This window comes from Salvelinus alpinus, chromosome 15 (assembly GCF_045679555.1).
Source record: "Salvelinus alpinus chromosome 15, SLU_Salpinus.1, whole genome shotgun sequence".
Lineage (NCBI taxonomy): Eukaryota > Metazoa > Chordata > Actinopteri > Salmoniformes > Salmonidae > Salvelinus > Salvelinus alpinus.
Genome location: NC_092100.1, coordinates 53,157,790 through 53,170,001, shown reverse-complemented (window position 1 = coordinate 53,170,001; position 12,212 = coordinate 53,157,790). Strand labels below are relative to the sequence as shown.

Here is a 12,212-nt window from a genome sequence, read left to right as displayed (position 1 = left end):
GATTTATATTTTTCTTGATGATTCCATCTCTAAACAACCCTCTAAGAGGTAACCTGAGGTGTAAAAATCTTCCTGGCCATGCAGTGAGACATTATTGCCATGGGCGACATTGTGACACCCATCAACAATCTTTATATTAGTTGATACAGGGTTGGTAATCATAAATTACATACAGATATATTTAAGTCATTTAGCATACGCTCTTATCCAGAGCGACTTACAAATTGGTGCATTCACCTTATCACACCATAAATAACTACATGAAAGAATGCGTGTTACCAGATAGGGAACACTGAATTACAGCTCCAACCTGAAGAGACGTTATTGTAAAATAAAACTTTCACACTTTTCAGACAGGGAATGCAATCATCAGACAGGTTCTCATAGTACTAAATATATAACAGTTCTACAGAAATTCGCCTAGAGTACACAGTTATAACACAGACACTATAGCTGTAACAGGGTTAATGACAAGTTTAGTCCGTCAGTGGGTGTACAAGTGTGTTAATGGGAGACCAAGGGGGCCATTGGGAGGTCAGCCTCAGTCCAGGCTCAGTTCTCTGAGGAGTCTGTCTCCTCGGTGGATCCGTCACTCTCCATCTCGATCCTCTTGCGGTGGTGAAGGGACTTGCGTGGGGAGGCCTTCCTAGGGGGCTCCTTGTGTCCTGGTACACTGCTGCTGCTGTTGGACGTAGGACTGATAGCGATCTGGGCAATGCTGTAGAGAGCATAGAGATATAATAACACATTACGATATAATACTATTTCATCCTGTTGAGAGGAGAGGACACACAGTACTACGGAACTGACTGAGCTTCCAACCAGAGGGTGACTGAAGGTTCATAGTCAAGTTGTGTCAAGGCAATGAAGGCATGCAACATGATCTATTAGCCATTTTTAACAGTGGAGTAGAAACATGGGCAAATTTAGGTTTTGATTATGGTACATTATGTGCTCCAGTTTACTCACAGTTTCTCCACTTCCTGGTCCATCTCAGGGTCAATGAGAAGCTCTGACTTGTTTGGTAGGGCACCTAGCAAGGTCAACTCACAATTATAAACACTAGATAAACAGTGATTAAATGAAAAGCCTAGTAGGGAACATTTATTGTAATGCATTGTAGTTCTATTTCATTATTGGAACAATAGTCTTTGTTATCAATAGATAACAACACAGTAGGCTAGTTCTCACCAATGTCCTGGTTGACGCCCTCATGTCTGACCAGAGCCATCACAAAGCCATAGAATGTCACTCTCTGTGTTAGCTCCAGAACCTCTCTAATGGCAGATGTAGAAGGATGGCTATGGAGAAACACACAAGATCAATAAATCACTCTAACTTGAAGCGGCAATATGTAACTTTTTCAGGGACCTGACCAAATTCACATAGAAATGTGTGTTATAGATCTGTCATTCCCATTGAAAGCAAGTATAAGATGCAGTAGATCTGTTCTATGGGCACTATTTCTATACTTCCTGTTTTTAAGCTTAGTTTTTGCGTCCTTTACTTTCGGTGTTGTACACCAGCTTCAAACAGCTGAAATTACAAAATTTTTGGGTTTGGAAAAATATATTTAAAAGCTGTTTAGATGGTACAATGATTCTCTACACTATACTTGCTTGTTTTGTCACATAAACTGATATTAGGCAAACTATTTGAATTTTAGCAACCAGGAAATGGTGGAGCAATTTCAACATAGAGCATCTTTAATCAGTCATATGAATCATATGTACCCTATTGGTTCAATCATATGTACCCTATTGGTTCAATACAACTTAATTTGACCCCCCGTATAATCTTCTCCCGAGTGCTGGTGTTACCTGAGAATCATTGAATGTTTGTTCATATTGTCATTGTAGGCTAGTCACAATATTTATTTAGATGTATTGTAATCGTGGAACTATTTCTTACTTGTGTTTGAACCTTTCACAAAGCACCTCGATGCACTCTCCAAAGACAGAGGAGTCCACTCCTTCCTGGGCCTCAGTTTCCTCTGTGGCCACCTGGGGGAGCTGTTCCACTGAGGTAGAGGTTGGGACGATCACAGTGTTGGGGCTTTTCCCTGACAGCAGGTCCTGGTAGATCACAGCAATACTCTCCAGGAACTCTGTTAGTGGAAAGTAAAAGGAATACAGGATTTCAGGTGACACTGTGCAACCTAGAGTCTACCCAGTCAGAGGCTGAAAAGTATCTAGTGCTCTAGCATTAGAGTTTATGTAACAGCACCGCCTGGTATGGCAACTGCTCTCTGCATCTGACCATAAGGTGCTGCAGAGGGTAGTGCGTACGGCCCAGTACATCACTGGGGCCAAGATTCCTGCCATCCAGGACCTATATACTAGGCGGTGTCAGAGGAAAGCCCCAAAAATTGTCAAAGACTCCAGTCACCGAAGTCATAAGACTGTTCTCTCTGCTACCGCACGGCAAGCGGTACCGGAGCGCCAAGTCTAGGACCAAAAGGCTCCTTAACAGCTTCTACCCCCAAGCCATAAGACTGCTGAACAATTAATAAAATGGCCAACGGACTATATACATTGCGTTACTTGTTATTATTATTATATATATATTTTTAAATTTTACCCCCTTTTCTCCCCAATTTTCGTGGTATCCAATTGCTAGTAATTACTATCTTGTCTCATCGCTACAACTCCCATACGGGCTCGGGAGAGCCAACCCGGAAGCCAGCCACACCAATGAGTCGGAGGAAACACCGTGCACCTGGCTCCCTTGGTTAGCACGCACTGCACCCGGCCCGCCACAGGAGTCGCTGGTGCGCGATGAGACAAGGATATCCCTACCGGCCAAACCCTCCCTAACCCGGACGACGCTAGGCCAATTGTGCGTCGCCCCACGGACCTCCCGGCTGCGACAGAGCCTGGGCGCGAACCCAGAGTCTCTGGTGGCGCAGCTAGCGCTGCGATGCAGTGCCCTAGACCACTGCGCCACCCGGGAGGCCCCCTTTGTTATTATTTTTAAGTTTAGTTTATTTGGTAAATATTTTCGTCACTCTTTCATGAACTGCACTGTTGGTTAAGGACTTGTAAGTAAGCATTTCACGGTAAGGTCTACACCTGTTGTATTCGGCGCATGTGACAAATAAAGTTTGATTTGATCATCATGTCAGGTACATAGTGGTGAACCAAAAGTTCTCTCGTCGTGGGTTTATACAGATGTACTTACCTTCGAAGTAGAACTGGATTTGGAAAGAGAAGAGGAAATCCGAGAAGGACATGAGGCAGTCCATGGCATCATCCATTAGCACTATCCTATGTTGAAAGAGATATCAGTTGGATATAGTCATAGTGTTGATGATAAAAAGATGATTGTGGGGGCTGTTTTGTTCGACTTCAGTGCGGCTTTTGACATTATCGATCATAGTCTGCTGCTGGAAAAACGTATATGTTAGGGATTTACACCCCCTGCTATATTGTGGATAAAGAGTTACCTGCCAAACAGAACACAGAGGGTGTTCTTTAATGGAAGCCTCTCCAACATAATCCAGGTAGAATCAGGAATTCCCCAGGGCAACTGTCTAGGCTCATTACTTTTTTCAATCTTTACTAATGACATGCCACTGGCTTTGAGTAAAGCCAGCGTGTCTATGTATGAGGATGACTCAACAATACATGTCAGCTACAACACTTAACAAAGAGTTAAGCTCCTACAGGCCTTAGTTTTGTCGCACCTGGACTACTGTTCAGTTGTGTGGTCAGGTGCCACAAAAAAGGAATTAGGAAAATTGCAATTGGCTCAGAACAGGGCAGCACGGCTGGCCCTTGGATGTACACAGAGAGCTAATATTAATAATATGCATGTCAATCTCTCCTGGCTCAAAGTGGAGGAGAGATTGGCTTCATCACTACTTGTATTTATGAGAGGTATTGACATGTTGAAAGCACCCGAGCTGTCTGTTTGAACTACTGGCGCACAGCTCGGACACCCATGCACACCCCACAACACATGCCACAAGACGTCTCTTCACAGTCCCCAAGTCCAGAACAGACTATGGGAGGCGCACAGTACCACATAGAGCCATGACTACATGGAACTCTATTACACATCAAGTAACTGATTCAAGCAGTAAAATTAGATTTAAAAAACAGATAAAAGAAATGCCTTATGGAATAGCAGGGACTGTAAAGCAACACAAACATAGGCACAGACACATGCACACACATACACACACACACGATAACATACGCACTATACACACACTGTGGTATCCCACGAGGATGGTAATAAAGGGGAGGTACGTGAGGCGACGTTGGCTCCCTCTGCTGGGAATACGGGAGCTGGGCACCCCGACACGGACAGCTAAGTGGAGGTAATTAGAGGAAAGTGCCAACCAGCCGTGGAGGCTAAATAAAAGGAGCACGATGGCACACCGCGGGAGAGAGACGGACACCAGAGAAGAGAGAGACGGAAGACCGAGCAAACCTGAGTTATTTCTTTGATATATTTATTTTCTGTCTTAAGTAAAGTTGTTTTTCGGACTAAAGTCTCCCTGTCTCTGTGTCAATCTCTGCACGCTCAACCCAACACCCCACGGTTTACCACAACAGGTACACATGGATTTTGTACTGTAGATATGTGGAGTGGAGTAGTGGCCTGAGGGCACACAGTGCGTTGTGAAATCTGTGAATGTACTGTAATGTTTTTAAAATTGTATAAACTGCCTTGGCAGCAGCTAATGGGGATCCATAATAAATACAAATAGTGTATACTTTAAATGTTTACAATCATGTGTTGGCATTCCATTTCACAGAGATGAAAACACACTGAACGTAATGTAGCTAAATTAACATAATATTGTATAATATCAATAAATTATGCCAAATCAGACCTTGCTGCATGTTGTACCATCTCCACTGGGAAGTCTGGACAGAGAAGCTGCAGAAGTGAGCTGTACTCCAACATGGCCAGGAGGTCTATAGCAAGCATACAAAAGCACATCAAATATATAAACACTGACAAGCAACACCAGAGGTATTCATTAATCTCTATAACTCAATGACGAGGTTTTGCTCACCTGAGGTAGAGTATCTCATGATAAGCTGTAGACCACACTATTTACCAAGAGAGTTTTAATCTATATTCTTTATAGCTGTCTATTTACCACCACAAACCGATGCTGGCACTAAGACCGCACTCAAGGAGCTGTATACGCCCATAAGCAAATAGGAAAAAGCTCATCCAGAGTGGCCGGGGACTTTAATGCAGGGAAACTTAAATCTGTTTTACCTAACTTCTACCAGCGTGTTAAATGTGCAACCAGAGGGAAAAAAACACTAGACCACCTTTACTCTAAACAGAGACGCGTACAAAGCTCTCCCTCGCCTACTCCATTTGGCAAATCTGACCAAAATTCTATCCTCCTGATTCCTGCTTACAAGCAGAAGCAGGAAGCACCAGTGACTTGGTCAATAAAAAAGTGGTCAGATGAAACAGATGCTAAACTACAGGACTGTTTTGCTAGCAAAGACTGGAATATGTTCCGGGATTCTACCAATGGCATTGAGGAGTACACCACATCAGTCACTGGCTTCATCAATAAGTGTATCGATGACGTCGTCCCCACAGTGACTGTACATACCCCAACCAAAAGCCATGTATTAAAAAATGACTTAAATGTATTACAGGCAACATCCACACTGAGTTAAAGGGTAGAGCTCCCGCTTTCAAGGAGCGGGACTCTAACCCGGAAGCTTATTAGAAATCCCGCTATACCCTCAAACAGGCAAAGCTTCAATACAGGACTAAGATCAAAGCTCGTCGGATGTGGCAGGGCTTGCAAACTATTACAGACTACAAAGGGAAGCCCAGCCGCGAGCTGCCCAGTGACACAAGCCTACTAGACCACCTAAATTACTTCTATGCTCGCTTCGAGGCAAGCAACACTGAGACATGCATGAGAGCATCAGCTGTTCCGGAAGACTGTGTGATCACGCTCTCTGTAGCCAATGAGTAAGACCTTTAAACAGGTCAACATTCACATGTACTCCGAGCATGCGCTGACCAAGTGGCAAGTGTCTTCACTTACATTTTCCACCTGTCCCTGACTGAGTCTGTAATACCAACATGCTTCAAGCTTCCCTGTGCCCAAGAACACTAAGGTAACCTGCCTAAATGACTACCGACCCGTAGAACTCACATCTGTAGCCATGAAGTGTTTTGAAAGGCTGGTCATGGCTCACATCAACAACATTATCTCAGAAACCCTAGACCCACACCAATTTGCATACCGCCCCAACAGATCCACAGATTATGTAATCTCTATTGCACTCCACACTGCCCTTTCCCACCTGAACAAATGGAACACCTATGTGAGAATGCTATTCATTGACTACAGCTCAGCATTCAACAACATAGTACCCTCAAAGCAAATCACTAAGCTAAGGACCCTGGGACTAAACACCTCCCTCTGCAACTGGATCCAGGACTTCCTGACGGGCCGCCCCCAGGTGGTAAGAGGAGGTAACAACAAATCCACCACGCTGATCCTCAACACGGGGGCCCCTCAGGGGTGTGTGCTCAGTCCCCTCCTGTACTCCCTGTTCACTCATGACTGCATGGCCAGGCACGACTCCAACACCATCATTAAGTTTGCCGACGACACAACAGTGGTAGGCCTGATCACCGACAACGATTTAAAGGGAAAGAGGGATACCTAGTCAGTTGTACAACTGAATGCCTTCAACTGAAATGTGTCTTCCGCATTTAACCCAACCCCTCTGAATCAGAGAAGTGCGGGAGGCTGCCTTAATCGACATCCACGTCTTTGGCGCCTGGGGAACAGTGGGTTAACTGCCTTGCTCAGTGGCAGAACAACTGATGTTTACCTTGTCAGCTCAGGGATTTGATCCAGCAACCGTTTTGGTTACTGGCCCAACGCTCTAACCACTAGGCTACCATAGGGAGGAGGTCAGCGACCTGGCCGTGTCGTGCCAGGATAACAGCCTCTCCCTCAATGTGATCAAGACAAAGGAGATGATTGTGGACTACAGGAAAAGGAGGACCAAGCACGCCCCCATTCTCATCGACGGGGCTATAGTGGAGCAGGTTGAGAGCTTCAAGTTCCTTGGTGTCCACATCACCAACAAACTATCATGGTCCAAACACAGCAAGACAGTCGTGAAGAGGGCACGACAAAACCTATTCCCCCTCAGGAGACTGAAAAGATTTGTCATGGGTCCTCAGATCCATGAGTTCCAAAGTTCTACAGCTGCACCATCAAGATCATCCTGACTGGTTGCATCACTGCCTGGTATGGCAAGGCACGACCGCAAGGCACTACAGAGGGTAGTGCGTACGGCTCTGTACATCACTGGGGCCAAGATTCCTGCCATCCAGGACCACTATACCAGGTGGTGTCAGAGGAAGGCCCTAAAAATTGTCAGACTCCAGCCACCCTATTCATAGACTGTTCTCTCTACTACCGCACGGCAAGCGGTACCGGAGCTCCAAGTCTTGGTCCAAAAGACTTCTTAACAGCTTCTACCCCTAAGCCATAAGACTCCTGAACAGCTAATCAACAAGTTTCCGACACTACAGTGGTAGGCTTGATTACCAACAACGACGAGACGGCCTACAGGGAGGAGGTGAGGGCCCTCGGAGTGTGGTGTCAGGAAAATAACCTCACACTCAACGTCAACAAAACAAAGGAGATGATTGTGGACTTCAGGAAACAGCAGAGGGAGCACCCCCCTATCCACATCGACGGGACAGTAGTGGAGAGGGTAGTAAGTTTTAAGTTCCTCGGCGTATACATCACGGACAAACTGAATTGGTCCACCCACACAGACAGCGTTGTGAAGAAGGCGCAGCAGCGCCTCTTCAACCTCAGGAGGCTGAAGAAATTCGGCTTGTCACCAAAAGCACTCACAAACTTCTACAGATGCACAATCGAGAGCATCCTGTCGGGCTGTATCACTGCCTGGTACGGCAACTGCTCCGCCCACAAGGCTCTCCAGAGGGTAGTGAGGTCTGCACAACGCATCACCGGGGGCAAACTACCTGCCCTCCAGGACACCTACACCACCCGATGTCACAGGAAGGCCATAAAGATCATCAAGGACAACAACCACCCGAGCCACTGCCTGTTCACCCCGCTATCATCCAGAAGGCGAGGTCAGTACAGGTGCATCAAAGCAGGGACCGAGAGACTGAAAAACAGCTTCTATCTCAAGGTCATCAGACTGTTAAACAGCCACCCCTAACATTTAGTGGCTGCTGCCAACATACTGACTCAACTCCAGCCACTTTAATAATGGGAATTGATGGAAATGTATGTAAAAATGTATCACTAGCCACTTTAAACAATGCCACTTAATATAATGTTTACATACCCTACATTACTCATCTCATATGTATATACTGTACTCTATACCATCTACTGCATCTTGCCTATGCCGTTCTGTACCATCACTCATTCATATATCTTTATGTACATATTCTTTATCCCTTTACACTTGTGTGTATACGGTATTAGTTGTGGAATTGTTAGGTTAGATTACTCGTTGGTTATTACTGCATTGTCTAGAAGCACAAGCATTTCGCTACACTCGCATTAACATCTGCTAACCATGTGTATGTGACAAATACAATTTGATTTGATTTGAAATGGCTACTGCAACTCTCTGTTTATTATCTATGCATAGTCACTTTAATTCTACCTACATGTACGTATTACCTCAATTACCTCAACTAACCGGTGCCCCCTCACATTGACTCTGTACCGGTAACCCTGTATATAGCCTCGCTACTGTTACTTTACTGCTGCTTTTATTTTTTTGTATTTTATTTTTTACTTAACACTTATTTTTCTTAAAACTGCATTGTTGGTTAAGGGCTTGTAAGTAAGCATTTCACTGTAAGATCTACACCTGTTGTATTCGGCGCATGTGACAAATAAAATTAGATTTTGATTTGACACACACACAGGAGGTCCTTGCAGGAAGCTGAAGCTAGAGTATAATTGAACAGCATTGTGTTTTTAATCGTCACTTTTTCACTCAATTGTTTTCACATTTTCCAAATGTTCAAAGACAGTGTTACCTCATCACACATACAGACACACACACACACTCATTACGCCTACCTCCATTCTTCCCGATCTGTCGGAAGCACCTCCAGAGGACGCGGATGAAGGAGGCCCTGTTATGAGCTGTGGCCTTGATGTAGCCGAACTCTCTGAACAGTACATGGTTGCCGTTCTTCACACTGCTAAAGCTGTCAACCAATCACAAAGGAAGTGAAATACAACATAAGGTCCAGTTATTTGACAAAAACATAATAATAATCCATAAACAGGAGATGGCTATAAGTAGTTTAACGTAAGAATGTATATCTACCTACACACCTACACTGTAGCTACAATGTAAAAACTTTGATATAAGATTACTTGATTTGAGGAACGTGGCAGGGAAACGTATTCCACCCCACTGTTCATGATCTGCTCTGAAGAAACAGACTGGTAGAATAGAATAGAAACGTACTATTCTGCAAAGTAACGGACGATGCCAAACTGGGTGTATTCCTCCTTGTGTTCCAGAAGCTGGGTCACAGCATCGTTCAGGTAGAAAAGCACGTTGCTCTCAGCTGCCAGAGGAGAGAGGGTGAGTAGCTACAAACTATTATTTAGCATTGGGTCAAGCAATATTGGTGTCCTTTTATGCAGGTGTTGCTAGCTAACAAAGAACTGTAACGCAGAGCAGCATATCTCTACCCATAGGCCTGACGGCTCTGCTGCCTGGTTAGCTAACGTTAGCTACTCACCAAGGTACTCATCAACTGAGAGGGTAGGGTTGAAACGATCAGGATTCATTTTCGTGCACATTGCAGGGTCCGTAATTCTAAGGTTATATGTTGATATTTTAATGTATTCACTGTTTGAATTTTACAGCTGACATTGCATGTTCATGTTACTGTGACGATCTAGCCGTGGTAGGTTTCGGCACAGATTTCGTTTCCATGGGAAACAGTACCGGATGTTTTGGGGTTTTATCAACTAAACCCCCATGGAACATCGGTATTCACTGAAAGGTTCCTAGTGTAACACCCAAACAGAATGCAACAATCATGGGTCTATTGATGTAATGGACAATAAGTGATTGATGAACTATTAATATAATGGACAATAATTCAAATAGCTTATTACACATTTATTAAAGCAGTCCGTATATGCAATACATCAAGATATGAAGTATGTTGGCCTGAGTAGCCTCAATGGTCTAATTTCAACCACAAAACCGTCCTTTGCTGTTGTCATATTAACATTTAAATTAAGGGCCACGTTTAGTTAAAGACAACACAAAACATCTCCACTACCGGTTGAATCAATGGATGGACTATCTTTCCACAGACCCTGTCTCTGGCCGTTTGTCTCTGTAGGTGCTGTAGAACCACACTCTTTAAACCCCTTCCTCAGCACCTGAGGGAGAGAGAGACAAAGGATTCCCAAAAAGCCTTGATCTTTGGGGTTTTAGGCTGGGTTTCTGTATAAGCACTTCGTGACATCTGCTGATGTAAAAAGGGCTTTATAAATACATTGGAATTGATCTCTCTCTATTATTATCTCTCTATTATCTACATTTTGAAGCATCTGTATGAGGCATCTTTATGTGCTGCATCTGAGAGAGGGAGTGAAAAGGAGAGATGTTACTCAGGAGGAAGACGAGACAGGGGTTTTGGAATCGTGGTATCTTGGTACTAAACATTCAGACACAGCATCATAACACATAGTTAAAGTATTGGAGGTACAGTAAGTCATTTGAAACACAGGATGAAAAGAGGTTTGTTGAGGTTCACTGAGTGACCATGTTGCGGTAAGGCAGTGCATTTCTGTCATCTTCACCTGAGTAGCAGAGGAAGTTGTGATGGTCATCGTCGCGCAGCTCCCCCGTTGGTCATCGCTCCACAGGGATTCGAGAAGTCCTTCTTAGGGGGTGTGACTCCCTCCCAGTGTCTGTAGTCCATGTGGTCCCCGGTCATCCAGCACCACCTGTCTGTCATGATGTACCTGCATAGGGTCATAGAATGAAAAAACAAAAGTCGCACACTCATCTCTCCTTGCTTGTGGATTTATTACCAACATTTCCAATAGCCTTCATCAGGGTGTGGCAAATAGGTTCTCATCACATCTGTAAATACCTGCGAAGCCCAGCCACAGTGGGGGGGTGAGGGAGGGCAGGTCGCTGCGCCGCAGCAGATCCTCCACCGCTCTCTGTTCATCCTTGCTGCGGACATAGAGCAGGTCCCCATAGTAATCCCTACAGTAGAACAGAGCGTCAGACAAACACAGCTTCCTCGTCACCACTGTCACCTTCCTCCCCCTCAAGAGGACACTGTAGTAGGAAGGAAGTGGAGGAGGGGTGGTGGGCAGGAGAGCGGGTGTGGGAGAAGATGGGGGAGTTGAAGCACTGGTTGAAGAAGAAGGAAGAGGAGTGGATATTGGGGAAGAGAGGAGAAAAGATTTTGGAAGGTTGAGTGGAGGACACAGAGGTGGGTGTGTCTGAAACAGAGAGAGAGTTTCCAATATTTCACTCTTGACACGGGTACACTCACTGACACAGCATGCAGGGAATGTTACCACAATACCAAAAATGTTTCCTTTACTTTATTAAATGTATTTGACAGGGCCAATGCATATCTCTGTAAATGTGCCCGATGTAGTCGAAAAGTTAATTTCCGATCTAAAAAAGATTGAAACGGTCAATATGAAATACAGGAAGAGTTCAACTGTCTGATGAAGATGAACAGTGAAGACAGTCATAGGCTATTACCTGCAGGAGTGGCATATACCTCCACCTCACATAGCATGAGCAGGTTGTCCTTTCCAGGAATGACCACAATGATGTAGCGACCCTCCATCTAATTACACTGGACATTTTCGGTCTTTCCTGGTCGGATTTGGGAGATGACAACACATCTGGGAAAGTTTGCCATGAAGTGCTGCTACAGGACCTTGCTTGATAGTCTTGGTTATTGTCCTGGTCAATGGCATGAGCAGGTTCACCCTGACTATCGTACAGAGAGGACTGAGAGGCCACTCCTCTCAACGCCACGTTCTCTAGAAAATATTAAATCAAAATGTCTGGTAGATTAGCCAAAAAGGAGTGGGTCTTTGGAAAATGTAAGGCACTCAGTTATTTGAATGCCTGCATAACCGAGGGGGTGTTTATGATGTTGGCTCATCATCAACTAAATTTTAAAAA

The 12,212-nt window shown here is 44.6% G+C and overlaps 1 protein-coding gene across 1 annotated transcript; it reads right to left on the bottom strand.

Annotated features, from left to right (window-relative positions):
• Window positions 1–84: 84 nt before the first annotated feature.
• Window positions 85–9,989, bottom strand: cstpp1 (centriolar satellite-associated tubulin polyglutamylase complex regulator 1). The gene is made up of 9 exons (XM_071344077.1): window positions 9,775–9,989; window positions 9,495–9,597; window positions 9,098–9,228; window positions 4,844–4,928; window positions 3,181–3,266; window positions 1,912–2,107; window positions 1,192–1,301; window positions 970–1,033; window positions 85–718 (listed from the first exon to the last, which is right to left on the bottom strand). The coding sequence occupies exons 1-9, from the start codon at window positions 9,833–9,835 to the stop codon at window positions 553–555; spliced, it is 1,002 nt and encodes a 333-aa protein (XP_071200178.1). The 5' UTR covers window positions 9,836–9,989; the 3' UTR covers window positions 85–552.
• Between the last annotated feature and the right edge of the window lie 2,223 nt (window positions 9,990–12,212).

Coding starts and splice junctions, on each gene's coding strand:
- cstpp1 (XM_071344077.1), bottom strand. CDS start 9,835: ATGTGCACGAAAATGAATCCTGATCGTTTCAACCCTACCCTCTCAGTT. Junction 2,108..3,180: donor AATCCAGTTCTACTTCGAAG/GTAAGTACATCT, acceptor TTCCACTAACAG/AGTTCCTGGAGAGTATTGCT. Junction 719..969: donor GACCAGGAAGTGGAGAAACT/GTGAGTAAACTG, acceptor TGCTCTCTACAG/CATTGCCCAGATCGCTATCA.